General features: G+C 45.3%; 1 protein-coding gene across 18 annotated transcripts in view; it reads left to right on the top strand.

Annotated features, from left to right (window-relative positions):
• Positions 1–16,925, top strand: part of RAPGEF6 (Rap guanine nucleotide exchange factor 6) — a 235,842-nt gene that overhangs the window by 202,012 nt on the left and 16,905 nt on the right. For all 18 annotated transcript variants that reach the window (XR_012125294.1, XR_012125293.1, XM_073222084.1 and 15 more), the window contains one exon: positions 14,866–15,057. Coding sequence is in view for 16 of the 18 variants with exons in the window: in XM_073222084.1 (XP_073078185.1) it covers positions 14,866–15,057 (192 nt within the window). In the remaining 2 variants the exon portion in view is untranslated. The remainder of the gene's footprint in view (positions 1–14,865; positions 15,058–16,925) is intronic.

Below are 16,925 nucleotides of genomic sequence, written 5' to 3' on the forward strand. Positions count from 1 at the left end.
TCTCTGTTTTCCCAAATATGAAACTCAGGCAAGGATTGGGGGTGTAATTTATCTCTAATTCTTTCTACATCAAACATATTAAGAGAAAGAAAGAACAAAAGTTAGCAATTACTGAGAGCTTTCTATATGCCAGTACCCCTGTCAGGCACATTCTGAACATTGCCGTTTAGTCTTCACAGCAACCTGTGATGTGTCTGATCTTGGGATGTATTGAATGAGATAATGCACCCAAAAAAATTCTGTTTATACAAAGATGTTGCAATATGTATTACCTTGTAACTCCAGGGAGAGGAAATCCCGTCACAGAATACCTCTAAAACCGAAATGAGTCAAAGGGAGAAATAAAGTTTAAAACCTGTTTATTGCTTACAAACTGCAGTCCAGGGCTGTTTCTCTCTCCTGCTCCGGCAGAAGCAAGCGAGACCTCCTCCCAACCTCTCAGGTTCAGATAAGCCCTCCAAAGCCCAGGTAATTACCCATTGATGTGGAGATGAACTATTTCTCTCCACCCCTTACAAACACCTGCTCATATGGAGATGCACAAAAGCCAGGTAAGAGATTCTGGAATAATTACAATTTTACAGGCCACCCCTCCAGAAATCTCACCTTACAATCTACTTGTTCCCCCTCTTCCACAATGGACCCTGGGCAAGAAAACTGGAGCATTGTGACCAGACTAATGACATACAGTAGCAACGGCAATAAAATCATGACAGTCCTCAAGCCAGAGGATTCAGTTAGGTTCAAAGTCCTATGCAAATTAAGCCCCATTCCAGCAGGCAGTAGCTGAAGAGGTGGAAAGTTCAGAGCAATCATCAACAGCAGCTGCAGTCAGAGGGTGCATCCAGGCCACAAGGACTGTAGAAGAAAATAACCTTAAGGGCAATAAGGTACATGTTTTAATGACACCAGCGCAGGCAAATCTTGTCCATCAAGTAGGATACATGCAAGAGAGTGGTCCTGTGATAGAACAGTGGCAGGAATGGGATCTCATCACACCCAACCACTGGGTATACCAGACTTTCACCCCCCTCCCTATGGGAGTTACAGATGAGTCATTAGGTAGGGCTGTGGGAGGTATATGCACTAGCCATAAAGATAAAACAAAACTTCCCCATGAGATGCTCTTACTTCCCAGACGTTTTGGGTACATTACTGTGATCTTTGGGGACCACTCTGCTGTTACTCCAGGAACACACAGGAGGCCAGCTTCCAGGCCTTCTCCCCAAGGTGCCAAAAGGGCCAGTCATTGCTGGTCCGTGTGTCAAAATTTCTAGGGCCTTGTCCATTCAACAGTGTCTCCAGGGTTTAATGCATTTGAGGCTGTCAGCAGGATGTTGCTCTGCTGGCCATATCCTGGCTTCAATAGCTCTTCTTTGGTTTGCACATACAGTTGTATAGGAGAGGCAGCAAGGTGTGTGAGTGTATCCACAGGGCTCAAGGCTCCTTTACAGGGTTTCTCATTCAAACACCATAGCACTGTCCGTAAGCGAACCTACCAGCCCTGTAGACTTGGTGTCCGACTTCAGGCCAGAGTTCAACAAACCATTGTACCTCTCTATCATGCCTGCCCTGGTAGGGTTATATGGTACATGAAACTTCCACTTTATCCCAAATTGCTGCACCCATTCTTGTAATGCATGTCCAGTAAAGTGGGTGCCTTGATCACTCCCAGTCACCTGTGGCCAGCCATAGGCTGCACAGAGACGCTCCAGGCCCCTCTTGGTGGTTTGCTGATCTGCACAATGTGCAGGAAAAACAACCAATAGTCCAGTAGCCATGTCCACATAAGTCATGGCATACCGCTATCCTTCTGATATGGGCAGAAGCCCAATATAGTCTGTTTGCCACCTGACAAGGGGTCTTGGCCCAGTTATTGTCCCATGTTGCTGCGGGATTCAGTGTAAGTCCCTCTTAGAGCACACAAGGCACTCCTTCTGGGCTTTGCTGACTTCTTCAAAGGTCAATGGCAAGCCCCACTGATGGGCTACAGCCCACACTGTCTTTTGCCCCACATGCAATAAACGGTGATGTAGCCATTGGGCCACATCGGAGGCAGGCTTTCTTCCTTCTAGCCAGCACACCTGGGCCAGTGTGTCTGCTTCATCATTCCCTGGGGATGCCACAGGCAAATATCCAGTCACATGATATATGGTAACTGTTTTGGTCTGACCAGAGCCCCATAGGTCTTGCCACAGCTCTTGCCCCCAAAGGGGCCGTTGACCAACCATCCAGTTGGCATGGTACCATATCGGTAGCCACAGGGTCAAGCCCCGATAGACGGCCCAGCTGTCAATGCAGACAGCTGTGGGGAAAGGCTCCTGGGTGATCACAAGCCACACTGCCCGCAGCTCAGCCCATTGGCTGCTCTTCCCCTCTCCATCCTCCATCCATATGGCCTCAGTGTTAGGATGGAAAGCCACAGCCCTCCACTTCAGGGGCTGCCCACGAGTGGAGCTGTCTGTATACCAAGCATCTTCAGGTATAGGGGCTTTTTCTTCCTGATAAGGACTCTCAGCAACCAATGTCTCAAAAATAAGTTCTTCCTGCTTTCTACTGGTATAGGTCACTGGCCCCAATAAGCATTGGAGTTCACCACTTAAGGGGCTAGTAGTGAGGGCGCTGTGCTGCTGTAAATATATGCGCCATTTGGCCAGTGTAGGCATCTGTGCCAGGCCACTCTGTGGCCTTTGGGTTCAGTCTTGTACCCACCCCGTGATGGGACAGGTGGTTATTGCCTTGGTAGGAGCTGTTCCTGTGATGGGCTCCATAGCCAGCAAGGCTTGGTACACAGCAGCCAGTTGCTTCTCTATCAAGGCATACCGGACCTCTGCTCCTTTCCATAGTTGTGACCAGAATCCAGTAGGTTGGCGTATCCGTTCAAGCCGCTGCCAAAGGCCCCATCCATAACCATCTTCAGTTACATGAACATCTAGCTCACAGGGCCTTGATGAGTCCATTACACTCAAACCCTGCCCGGCCTTGACTGCTCACTTAGCAACAGTAAAGGCAGCTCCACATGTCTCATCCCATTCCCACCTGATGCCCTTTCGTACCAACCAGTGTAAGGGCTTCAGAATTTGTGCCAAGTGTGGGATAAACACTCTCCAGTAGCCCAAAAGACCCAAAAACTCTTGTAAGACTGCCACAGTGGTAGGGGTAGGGAAAGTCTGGACCTTGTCTATGACTGCTTCTGGGATGACTTCAGTTTTACCCAACCAGACAACCCCCAAGAATTTTACAGACAAACCAGGTCCCTGAACCTTGGTGCTGTTCAGTCATCCTTTTTCTTGTATATGTTGCAACCGTCTAGGAACTGACCCTTCTAAATCTGCAGGAGAATCAGACAGCATAATATCATCAGTGTAGTAATACAACCGCACCGCATGTGGTTTCTTCCATGTGGCCAAGTCCTGGGCTACAGGTCCGTGACAGATGGTGGGACAGTGGAAGTAACCCTGTGGAAGGACAGTGAATGTTCACTTACGGCCTTCCCACATGAAAGCAAACTGTTCCTGACTTTCCTGTGCTATGTCAATAGAGAAGAAAGCATTAGCAAGGTCTACTGCATAATGATACGTTCCCAGCTCATGACTGAGGGTGTCCAGAATGTCTGCTATAGAGGGGACAGCAGCATGCAAAGGGGGTGTGACTTTATTCAGTTCCCTGTAGTACACGGTCATATGCCAGGAGCTGTCTGGCTTTTCCAGTGGCCACACTTGGGAATTAAAAGGACTATGAGTGGGCTTTATGATGCTCACCAGGTATGTGCCTTTACCACACATACCCTCAGTCTGAACTCACCTGCAGTGTAGTCTGTAACCACAGGCCCTGCAGGATATCTACCCACAAAATATATTCAGGGATGGGAGAAATGTACACAGTCTACTCCTTTGGGGGTAAATTCCCTATCCCAAATGGAATTTAGGCTTTGTTCACTCTAATTGCCTTACCGCATAGCCATCTATCATAGCAGGATTCCAGGAAAATGCTCAGGGTTGCCATAAATTAGAGACCACTCTCAACTCCTGTGTTCACCAGCACCAGGACACATTGTACATTCACAGGGGACCAATGAATTGCTAATTCTACATGTAGCCTCTGGTCCTCACCACATTCCCCAAGGTTGGGACCTTGGCCCCACCCTCTCAGTGGAACCATGATGCCCAATCATCCTCCTGTGGGGTGAGGGCTCAGGCGAATCCTGAGTACTGTCCCCCAGGAAGTTTTGTAGGGACACAGGCTGTGCATGAGGCCTGAACTCTGGTTTCCATGTCCTGGACCTCAGCGGCTGGAACTGCTCTGGCTCTAAATTAGTGCCACAGTTCTAACAAAATTTTATTGGGCTGCCCATCAAGTTTTTCTTTCACTACTCTTGCCTTTATCAAATCAACCCACATCTGGGTCCTCCAGACCTTCTTGGGGCCTTTTGTGCCTCTCCTCTCAGTCCTAGCCTGTACTTCCTTCTGTGCTCTTATTGTTTCAACCTCCCCCAGATCTGCTAAAGTACAAGTAGCCTCACAGGTTGCCCTATGTGCGGGGAAGGATAGTCACTAGGAACCCAAAGAGAGATGTGGGAGCTGTATGCAGCACCAGGCTTGTCATTCCTACAGTGAACACTTCATCGGGGCCCTGGGGGTCCATATTATAGATGATATTTTTCATACCCAATTCCCACAATACCTGTTGGACTTTGCATACATTTTCCAACTACTCGGTAAATATAGTAAATCACCCTAACTAGGCCAAGCTAGCCTGATGGCAGCTGTCAGCCATTCCAGAAGTGTCTGATTCCCTGAGGTATGACGGGCATTTTGCAGCCACTGCCAGAGGGAAGGGTGAATCATCAGGGAAGCCAATCTACTCATTTCAGTACACGACAATTTTTTCCACTCCCATATCTCAGAGACGTAAAAGCCACATGTAGGCAGAGATTCCGATGGCTTCTGCCTACACCAGACGCTCATGTCCACCAGCTCATCCTGGGTATACGGACAGAGCATGGAGGGCTCCACAACCTGGGGAGGAGGCTGCTCCTTTCCCTGAGGAGCCCGCAGTTGTTTCGTTTTTAGTTTCTTAATTACAGCCGGGCAGGCGTTAATACAGGAGAGGCCGGTACCTGGTGCAGTGGTCTCAGCAGCAGATCAGCCCATGGCCCCCCTCCTCCTCTTCTACCCTGGGCTCCTCCTCCATCTCTGGGGCTGAAGGCACCACTCTTTCCTCCCAACACCCCCACCCCCAACAGCCTCCTGCAACACGGCTTTTCCTGCCACCTGCCCCCTCACCACTGCTGAGGAATCTTCCAGGAGCATAACCTGTCTTTTCAATAACTGTTTCTTTTCTTTAACAGCATCATATAGGTTATTGCTCAGCTCCTCCAAGAGACACTGAAGTGCGTCTCTCTCCTGCCTAAGTCCCTCTCTGTCCTCACTAACCCTCTCAATAATCCTCTCTCTCCTGGATAACATTTTCCACTATCTCGATGAAAGGAGACCCTACAATGCCAGCTGCTACACAGCCACTCAGGGCCTCTGAGCAGTCTTCTATCTCAGGGAGGGCCAATTCTGCAACTTCCGGTGTCTCCACCCTTCCCCAGTTCTGGGGAAGACCTCACCCTATAGGAAGTGCTTTACCCTAGACCAATTCCCCACAGATGGGGGGATAATAACAGGTGAAGCTGTACCCCATGCCACTGCATCCACTGAGGCCTCCCACCATCCACAGTGGGGGTTCTGGGCATCTCCCCATCATCTCTAGGGGCAGCCTGACCAAAGGTCATACCCGTTTAGACAGATTTCAGGTTCAGATTGTCTTGCTAATGGGATTCAGCCCTGGCAAGTTTGCTATGGATTCAGTGTGACCAAAGAAATTGACCACAAAACGCTCTTTGGGGTGAAAGGGTCTTACAAAACTGCCATCTGGCCCATCTTTCTCTCCTGCTCCAGCAGCAACCACACCGGCCCTCCCCCTCACCTATCAGGTACAGATAAGCCCTCTGTTACCCAGGTAATCATTCATTAATATGGAGATGAATTTCTCCACCCCTGAGGAGAGATGCAAATGCACTAAAACCATACTTCTTTCCACCTTTGAATGCCTATTGATATGCAGATATACTAAAGCCAGGCAAGATATTCTGGAAATGTTTCAATTTTACCCACAAGATGCAACTGATGTACTACTACCATATGTAACTCCGGGGAGAGGAAATCCCAGGGCAAAATGCCTCTAAAACCAAAATCAGTCAAAGGGAGAAATAAAGTTTAAAACCTGTGGTCTGGAGCAGTTTCTCTCTCCTGCTAGGGCAGAAGCAAGCGAGACCTCCCCCAACCTCTCGGATTCAGATAACCCTTGGTTGCCCAGGTTATTACCCACTGATACGGAGATGAACTATTTCTCTCCACCTCTTAGAAACACCTGTTCATATGAAGATGCACTAAAGCCAGGCAAGAGATTCTGGAATGTTAAAATTTTACCCACTTACCTGAAAAAGAAATCGTGCAGACTTCATGCTAGAGAAGTTAGGTAGACTGTTTCTTTACCACTACTGAGGAATGGCATATAATAATTAAAAATAATAAATATATATTGATGTGGAAGGTACCTAGGAAAATTTCTTACTACACATAGGCTATTAAGAATAGTGTCAACCATGTGAAAATGATACATGTCGAAAGTAAACACTGAAAAAGTATGTAGAATCTTTAAAATCTAGTTATGTTTTAAAATTTCAAAGCCATACGTGTATTTTTTAAATCACTCTGATGCTGTTTTGATCATAAAAATTATTTTTTCGAGATGGCTGGTAATTATAGATTTGCTTTGTTTATGTCACCGTATTCCTATTATGTCAATATGTGTGTGCAAATTAGTTAGTAGTTTAAAACCTATACATACTTAAGGTACTATACAAGAAGATATGTCAAAGAAATAATCAATCCTCCCAAGTTTCCTTCATATGCTACATCTATAGCTTTTCTTCTTCCTTCCTAATTACAAACTTTAAATAGAATTCGTGCCTCATATCGAATTTACCGAGTATCATAATTCCTCCAGGTGGTAAAGATACCTCGAGACAAGTGCTGGGCATAGAAGCCACAGGGCATAAATCTGCAAAGAAGTAAAAAGCTAACCTTTGCAAACAATATGGCTTCTCTCTCACTTACCAACTTTACATTTCCCTGTATGGCCCCGGAAGATGACTGGTTAGCCAGAGACGGGTAAGATTCCTCAAGGGAGGAACAACCTAAGACAGGCACAGTCGCAGGGGGGCCATCAGGTGAGAATTTGGGGATCAACAGAGGTGAGGCTCAGAACCTCACCCCCCCTGCTTTGAGAGAAATCTTCTGCATCCGTGGATGTTTTGCTGCCCTTGTCTAGCCTGGATTAATACTTAGTCCATAGGCACACACCTGATCATCTGATCATCTACATTTGCCTTCTTACAGCACTAAACTATGTTTTCTACCTTTATCTTGCATCTACCTACCACTTCAGCATTTTATTAAAAATAAAAATAATAATAATAATAGGAGAAATGTGGGATCAACATATAAATCAAGTACAAAAATCAAATGAATATTCATATTTGACCTGATGGTTTATAGGTCATATTGCATGATCAAAACCGAAAGTTTCTGTGATGACTGCCCTTGTACTGTTCACCATGTAAGAATTTATTCACTCTGTAAGAATTCGTTCACCATGTAAGAACTTGTTCGTTATGCTTCAGAAGATTGGAGACTGACGAGAATTAGGCTTGAGATGGATTAATGATTGTACATTGAGCATTGACCCCCCTATACTGAATTTTATTGTTGTTAACAACCATTTGATCAATAAATATGAGAGATGCCCTCTCAAAAAAAAAAAAAAAAAAAAAATGTTGTAACCCCTCCCATAATAGACTCTCTCACAAAATAAAGGTGAGGGACACCTAAAAAAAAAAAAAAAAAAAAAAATTTGGCAGAGTTCACTAGTGAGGACACCTGAACCTGAGATTTCTTTATACAAAGGGTTTTATTTACAGATTCAATTTGTTTAAGATTTGCATATGGTAACTTTTGATAAATGTTCCATATGCACTTGTAAAGAATGTGTATTCTGAAATCATTGGGTATAGTGGTCTATATATGTCAAGTAATATTAGTTAATAGTATTCAAATCTTCTATAGTCATAGATTTGTTTTTGTCATCTTCTGCTATCTATTGCTACTAAAAGAACGCTAAAAACACAAAAAAAAAAAAAAAAAAAAAAAAAAATTATTTTTTCCCAAGTAACTCAACATAGACTGTAAGATAAATCCTGACCTAAATTAGCAGGCGATGAGAGGCAATAAAGGTCCAAGCAGTTTATTTGAGCGCAATCCCAGGCGAGGTTCACCAGAAGTCGCATTCAGTCAGACAGGCGGGGAGTTTTTAAAGAAGGCAGGGGGAGGCAGAGCATAGATTTACAGCGGTGTGAGGATTGGCTAGCCTAAGGCACATTTTTCAGGTTGGGAGGGGGCAGCAGCCGGGGACTTTGGCACACCATCAGTGTCCAACATGCTAACCCCTCCCTCCAGTGCCTCCAGCCTTACATTCCAGCCTTTTGGTTATAATGGGCGCCAACCCAATCTGGCTACTTCCAGCTGAGGAGAGGCGGCGCAGGTAGGGTTGAGGCTGGTGGGAGGCCAGAGGAGGCTTGGAGGGAAGGGGTGAGTACTGATGTACCCACATGGTCTTTTTCACTTCTACTGTCTGACCTCTCTATCGGTGGCCGGAGCTTCTAGCAGATATGTTGTCTTCGTCTCTCAGGACAGATATATCTAGCATGATCACTCAGGCTTTGCTCCATCTAGTACTGTAGTCCGGACGATGAGAGACAGACTGAGGCTTGTTCGTAGCAGGCAGCCTGGATGAAAGAATGGAAAGATAAGTATTGGGTGGGACAAGGGAGTATCTTTCTTAGGAGTGAGAAGTAAGGTAGGTAGGAGAGGTATCCAGGGGAACTTGAGAAAAGAGAGTATAAGGGTTAGGGACACGGGTGAAGAAGGACTACAGCTTCATTGATTATCTGCAGGTCTTGAACAAGCTGCAGGTCTTGATTGGAAGGATTGGAGTGTTACAGGGAGAATTAGTTGGTACCGGAAGCCTTTGGGAAAGAAGATGGTTAATGATAGGTAGGATGCCCTTGCAATGGGCTTAGGAAATAGGAAATTGGGGTCTAAAAGGAGAGGAGGATGGGTCTTTGAGGCGGATGAGGACTGGAGCATGATGGCTCGACACTACAGGAGTAGAGGTGTCGCAGACTATTGGGTTAACGCTGGTCGATGGTACAGGAAGGGTCTGTGGAGGGCTCAGGGCTACAACCTATATTGGTTGGCTAAGACGATGAGTGAGCTCAGTTGGGGATGACTAAGAGGCAGGGAGATAGAGGCACCAAGCTTGGAGAGGAGATCTCTCCCTAACAAAGGGATGGGATAGGATGGGATGACTAGAAATGAGTGGGTAAGAAGATGGCTCTCAAACGTGTAGGCTGCTGGACCTGTCTCTAGAGGCTTAGAGGGGGTTCCCGTGACACCCACAACTGAGACCTGGGAAGGATGTAAATGCCCGTGAAAGGAAGGTAAAACAGAGTAGGCAGTCTCCGTGTCCACCAAAAAGGAGATGGACTTACCGCTACCCACAGTGTGGCCCTGGGCTCGGCAAGGGTGATAGGGGTGTTCGAATCTAGGCATCTTCAGTCTTCAAGTAGGCTCAGCAGGTCTGGAGGAGAGTCCCTTAGGGGGACCTGCCTCTCATGAGACTCTGTCGCGGGAGGATGACCTTCCCCAACTGGACACTCTACTTTCCAATGACCTCTCTTACCGCAAACTGAGCAGGGTTTAGTCGGCTTGTTGGTTGGGTTGGGGCATCTCTTTGCTCAGTGGTCTTCTTGGCCATACTGGAAGCAGGGTCCCAGAGGCTCATGACCTCTGGACTGGTCTTTGGTGTGATGAGACCCCTGTCCTTCCAGCCGCAGGGCCGCCGCAAAGGCTTGGGTTCGGGACACTGTCCTCCTCTCATGTTCTTTATCACGGGTATTAAAGATTTTAAAGGCCATGGTTACTAGGTCATGGAGTGGAGTTTGGGGTTCCTTTTCTGTCTTTTTAACTTACGTCTTATGTAAATAATACTTGTTCTGGTGAAATCTAGTTCTTTACTAGTTTAGGAGTAATAAGCAGTGACTATAAATGACAAAAGACTTACAAATGACAATGATTAAAGACCTGATGAGAGCTTACTGTAAGACAGTTGACATAAGGAAATTTGGATATTTTTCTAACACAAAACATTCAGTAACAAAGTTTAGCTTCATTCCCCTTGATAGTGCCTTCTGGGCAATTCAGCAGGTAAGTTTACATCAGATAAATAAGCTAAATTGGCTAAATACTTTCTCTAATGAGGAAAAAAAGCCAAATTGGCCAAACACTTTCTCTAATGAGAAAAAATTCTTCTGACATGTTCCAGGGGCCTTCTGGAAAATATCAAAGTTAACTAGAGGTAAAAGCACCTTTTTGAATTTGATTTTGGGAAGTTGTTAAAAGTTTTTTTTAAGGCATTTGTTTAAATAGAATCATAAGTTACTATGAAACAATACTTATCTATTTAACTAGAATGACAATAAAAGATTTTAAAGGCAAATACAGAAGGTTACACAGTTATTAGCAAAGCTTAGCTTTTAGTTTTTTCATATTAAGATCTCATTATCTTAAATATTCAGACAACTCATTGAGACTTTAAGACTTTAAGAGAAACTGTTTTGATAAAACAATTAGAGAACCCTCTGCAATCTTTCACTATTAAGAGCAGACTAACAGTTAAGAAAACTTTGTTTTTTCATTCAGTGTTCTCCTTTTTTAAATAAATTGCTGTACTTTATAACAATTACTTTCTTTTGCCCTCAGCAAAACGAATTTACATTCTTTATACTTTCTCTTATTAAAACACACACCCTTTTAGTGAGTAGAGATGTTTTCTTCTTAAATAGCTTTAATTAGACCTCAAAAGTATTAGGCACTTTAATTTTCAGTGAACACTGAGAAGTGGGCTATTGTAAACCATTGCACTAGCATTCTTTAGATTAACAAATTCATGAACACACTTTATAATTCTTGACACCATGTGCTTTACAGCATAATCTCAGCACAAAATATGTCTGCTTAACTTAGCAAAACTTTAAAATTCTAGATCACTACAAAAATTTTCAGGCTGCAGGCAGGCACACACACTGCAATACACAATCACTAAGATGTGCACTTGCTACGCCTAGCTCACCCACTCCCAACACTATGCCAGACCACTTACAAAACAGTGGATGTGGGGAGGGGTGTCGGGTTGGGATAGAAAGGAGGCAGGTCTGTGCTGAGAGGAGTCTTATCCGTGGCTTCCAGAACCAGAGGGCGGAAGGGGTGTGCTCCTGTGGGGGAAGAGGGCGGTGAAGGCGGAAGGAGAGGGGGAGGGGGTGGTGCAGCCACCGGAAGAGGAGAGGAGCAGGAAGACAGCATGGTTGAGAATGTAGGACTTTAAGATGGCAGCAACATGGGGAGGACAAAGAACTTAAAGATGGTGGCGGGGAGGGGTGGGCGGTAGCGAGCTGAGAGAGGTGGGAGACCAAGGTCCTCCGGCCGATCTGAAAAGGAAGAAGGACTGGGCAGAGTAAGAGGCTGACAATCTTTAACTGGAGATCAGGCCAGGGGAACCTGAGTCGTTGAACACTTAACATAAAGGTTTGGGCAGGAGCCCAAAGTCCAAAAAGCCTGCACATACGGGATTTCACCCCACTTTCCACTCCGGTGGCAATAATTAGTCAAGTTGGTGAGGAGGCCAAAATCGCAAGTTCCCTCGGGGCCAGCGAGATTGGTTGTCCAAGGGATACTGAGGCCCAGTCTCAGAGCAAAGAAAGACTAGCTTCTATTTGCAAACTTCCCGGGACAAATATAGAAGTAGCCAAATTAAAAATAAGACACCGCAACGGGGTCTGAGCCTCTACTTTTGAGGGCTGGTTCTCCATTTCTGTGCCACTCCCCAACTAATCCCGCTGAGAGGAGCACCCAGCGTCCCACGTGCACCAAGTCAGGGTAGACAGCCTGGGAGCCTGGGTGAGGCACGTCTCCCACACCACAGGGCCAGGGGCGGGCCGGATGCCCCAACCTGGACGTAGCTACAATTTCGGACAGACCAGGTGAAAACGGATTAGGAAGGGAAACAGACTGGGGGAAACTGAGGGACTCACCAGAAAATAGTCCGTGCAGCAGAGAGCAGGCTGAGGTCCCGGGTTGGGGAAGGAGGGGGCAGGGCCGCCGGTGGCCGGGAGACCCGCGCTCACGCTCCTTCCCGGGTTTCGGCACCAAATGTAAGATAAATTGTAACCGAAATAAGCAGGCGATGAGAGGCAACAAAGGGCCAGGCAGTTTATTTGAGCGCAATCCTGGGCGAGGTTCACCAGTCTGCACCGGGCAGGCTGGAGAAGTCGCGCGCAACTAGACAGGCGGGGAGTTTTTAAAGAAGGCAGGGGGAGGCAGAGCATAGATTTACAGCGGCGCGAGGATTGTCTAGCCTAAGGCATGCTTTTCAGGTTGGGAGGGGGCAGCAGCCGGGGACTTTGGCACGTCATCAGTGTCTAACGTGCTCACCCCTCCCTCCGGTGCCTCCAACCTTACATAGACTTTATCATCTTATGTTTATGGAAGACAGTTTATTATTTCTGCTTTTGTCTGATAAAAGGCTATTTATTCTATCTTTTATTTTCACTGTCTGTTTTTCTTTGTTCCTAAACCTGATTTGGGATATTTAAGAGCATAGAAATATCTTTTATGCTTTGCTCATTGTTAAAAGTTTGAAGCCCAGAAAGACCTCACATACTTACCTCTGCGTTCTCCCCCTACTTCTGCCCCTGCCCCCACCCCAGCCCCCACCCCCGCTCTGCACACCTTTTTCTCACAATCCCCTGGACTTGACTGTTCTTCCTTATAACACTAAGTGGTGCCCTCACTACATGTTCAAATTGATTGAAAATAAACTAAGTTTTGTGAAAATTGAATCAAGTGCCTATTCCTTTAATTTGGTTTGGGAGTCTGATTTCTGTTGCATAACTGATTTCCAAATGTCTAAAAATTTTGAATTTTTAAACGATTGTCCCACACCCAAGCTGTAGTTCATTGCTGAGCTCTGTAGAATTTGGTTCTTCCTAATATGCTCATTTGTAAACTCTTTTTTATAAAAGTAGTCTCTTGTTTTTTTTTTTCTTTGTACTTTTTTTTCTTGTATTTTTTCTTGTGTGTCAGCAGGGAACTGATTAGTATTGATAGAAGGGGGAAATGTGTTTAGTGGCTCTAAGAAAATACGATAACACCTTGGTTCAGTTACTATGGGCCACTGCATGTCACACTCCCCTGAAATCCCTGGGTTTTGACCGAGGTGGCCCCTGATGCTTACCAGCCAAAATAATCTCTGGGCTCTCGGAATAAAAGCCTAGTAGCTAACTACTGTAGCTGTACTGGGACAAGTTAAACATGCTAATTTTGCTTTTTATGTTGGTGTTCAAAACAAATACATCATGAAGTACTGAGCTTGGACCTGTGTTGAACCACCTAGAAAGCTGACTGAAGAATAAATTGAAAGGGTATCTCACCACAACCCTCCTTACCCAGGACGACTCAGGAGACACAGGCCCATGCAAGAGATTTTATTATCTGAAAGAGGAAGTGTCTGCGCCTGGAGAGAGAGAGAGAGAGTCAGAGAGAGAGAGGGAGCAACGGGACAGAGAGACAGAGAGAGCAGCAGCGTGGTGCAGAGTTATGTCTTTTATTGTGGCGGATCCACTGGACCTGTTGCCTTGGAGGAGGGTCAGGATGTTTAGAGAGAAGGTGGGGCAAGCCCCAGGCATCAGGCATCATTCTCACCAGCTTATGTGCTTGGGACCATGGGGTAAATGGAGGATAAATTACTATATTCTTACAAAAATAACTGACCACCCGAAGGAAGAAGTTCTTTCCTTTGGGGGACCGTATGAATTTCATACAAATGAGGCAGCATCTTGTTCCTAAAGTCAGAGATCTCAATTTTTGATTCTGACATTCATTGTCAAATAATCTAACCATCAATAATCTAACATGTCTCTGGTGTTCCTGTGTGTTGAAATAATTTCACTTACTCATTCAAGAAATAACTATTAAGCATCTGTTTTTTTATCAGTCACTGCACATAAGAGGGTATAGTAGTAAACAACTACACGGCCCTTCCTCTCGTGTTAGTTACACCCTGGTAGGGGAAAAAGCATTAAGTGATTAATGTCACACTTAATTGTTTTGTTGAAAACGATTACCAGTGCTGTGAAGGGAAAATACAGGATGCCATGAAAACAAAATGGAATTTAGTCACTGTAGTGTGGGGCATTAGGGAAGCTAACCTACGAGGCCTTGTTTTGGGGATTTGGATCTTTATCCTGAGAGCAGTGGCAACTCATCACAAGGCTGGTGCGGGGCATTTGGAAAAGGCCGTAGGTGATCAGACTTTCATGCTGGAGAGTTCCTGCTCTTGTACGGAGAATGGCTTAAAGGCATCCCAGAACTGGTGCAGTGAGGAGATACTTCAGTAGTACAGCTGAGGTGAGGAGGAGCTGGAAGCAGTTACGTTAATGGACTCAAGAAGTATTTAGGAAGTAAAATTAACTTAGTCCTACAAAACTGTTAGGAATAACATTTTATAAGACATGAAATAATTTTCAGGAAAATTGATTTCTTGTGTTAAAAATGAGTGGTTTTAATGTAGTCCTTTATTATTGTCGGTAAAAATCTTGCCTAAAAAAGTACAGAATTACATATTTCTTAACTCTCCTATTAGTGACGAAGACTTTAAATGAGAAAAGATCAGCCAAATCATCTGAAATGTCTCCAGTACCTGTGAGGTCAGCTGGCCAGACAGCCAAAGCTCATTTGCATCAGCCCCACAGGGTAAGCCATGGACTTCAGGTGCCTGCCGTTAACTTGCATCCCATCAGGAAAAGGGGACAAGCGAAGGACCCTGCCACACTGAGTGAGTATTCACACTAGTACTGCATTTATTTCATTGACATTTCCAGAGCAGTTCAAATGAAAAATAATTACTAACTGTAAATGCTCAGATTAGCTATAATAGTTTGTGTAATATAATCATTCATGAATCAAAAAGGATTTCATTTTGCCTGAATTTGATGACAAATACTTTAAATGCTGATTATCATCATCAAGAGAACTTAATAGCAATACAACTGGGTAACTAAGGGTTTACTGTCTTCAAAAATTAATCAATTACCTAATGCAAATGCAGCCTATGAGAATGAAGTTGTTTACTCTAAAAATGACTATATGTTGGTTTTTCACTAATGTCCACTTCTAAAAACCTAGTTAGACAAAACTGTGTACATTATATTATATATAGACCACACTTGTCCTCTGTTAGGCCATGTCGATAGTACCCAGATTATTTTTATTTGGAGTTTTATCAGTATCATCGTAGTAGTGTTCAGAAGGGAAGATAGATTAGAGTTGCCTCCCAGCATTATTATTTAATCTGTGCTGCCCACAACTGGAGCCATCTGTGTACCAAGCATCTTCAGGTATAGGGGTTTTTCCCTCCTGATAAGGACTCTCGGCTACCAGTGGCTCCAAAGCAAGTTCTTCCTGCTTTCCACTGGTATACGTCACTGGCCCCAATAAGCGTTGGAGTTCACCACTTAAGGGGCTAGTGGAGAGGGTGCTGTGGTTCTGTAAGCACCCCATTTGGCCAGTGTAGACATCTGTACCACACCACTCCATGACCTTTGGGTCCAGTCTCGCACACACCCCACAATGGGACAGGTGGTTGGTTATTACCTTGGTCAGAGTTGTTCCAGTGATGGGCTCTTCAGCCAGCAAGATATGGTATACAGCAGCCAGTGGCTTCTCTGTCAAGGTATAGCAGACCTCTGCTCCTTTCCACAGTTGCAACCAGATTCTGATATATGGGCCGGTCCGTTCAAGCTGCTACCAAAGGCCCCATTCATAGCCATTTTGGTTACATGAGCATCTAGCTCACAGGGCCTCAATGGGTCCACTATGCTCAAGACTTGCACAGCCTTGACTTCTCACTCATCAGCAGTAAAGGCAAATATATGCACATGTTTCATCCCAGGCCCACCAGATACCCTTTTGTACCAGCCGGTATAAGGGCCTCAGAATTTGTGCCAAGTGTGGGGTAAACACTCTCAAGTAGCCCAGAAGACCCAAAAACTCTTATAAGACTGCCACAGTGGTAGGGGTAGGGAAAGCCTGGACCTTGTCTATGACTGCTTCTGGGATGACTTTAGTTTTACCTGACCAGACAACCCCCAAGAATTTTACAGATAAACCAGGTCCCTGAACCTTGGTGCTGTTCACAGCCCATCCTTTCTCCTATAGATGTTGCAGCAGTCTAGGAGCTGCCCCTTCTAAATCTGCAAGAGAATCAGACATGAGCATAATGTCATTGATACGCTACAGCCACACCATTTGTGGTTTCTCCCATGTGGCCAAGTCCTGGGCTACAAGTCTGTGACAAATGGTGGCACTATGGAGGTATCTCTGTGGAAGGATAGTGAATGTCCACTGCCAGCCTTTCCAGGTGAAGGCGACTGTCCTGACTTCCTGTGCTATGTCAATAGAGAAGAAAGCATTAGCAAGGTCCACAACATAATGATACGTCCCTAGCTCATGACTGAGTGTGTCCATAAGGGCTTCTATAGAGGGGACAGCAGCATGCAAAGAGGGTATGATTTTATTCATTTCCCTTTAGTTGATGGTCACATGCCAGGAGCCATCTGGCTTTTTCATTGGCCACACTGGGGAATTAAAAGGACTGTGAGTGGGCTTTATGATGCTCACCTTCTGTGTCTGTAGAGTTTCTCC

This window comes from Manis javanica, chromosome 14, assembly GCF_040802235.1.
Source record: "Manis javanica isolate MJ-LG chromosome 14, MJ_LKY, whole genome shotgun sequence".
NCBI lineage: Eukaryota > Metazoa > Chordata > Mammalia > Pholidota > Manidae > Manis > Manis javanica.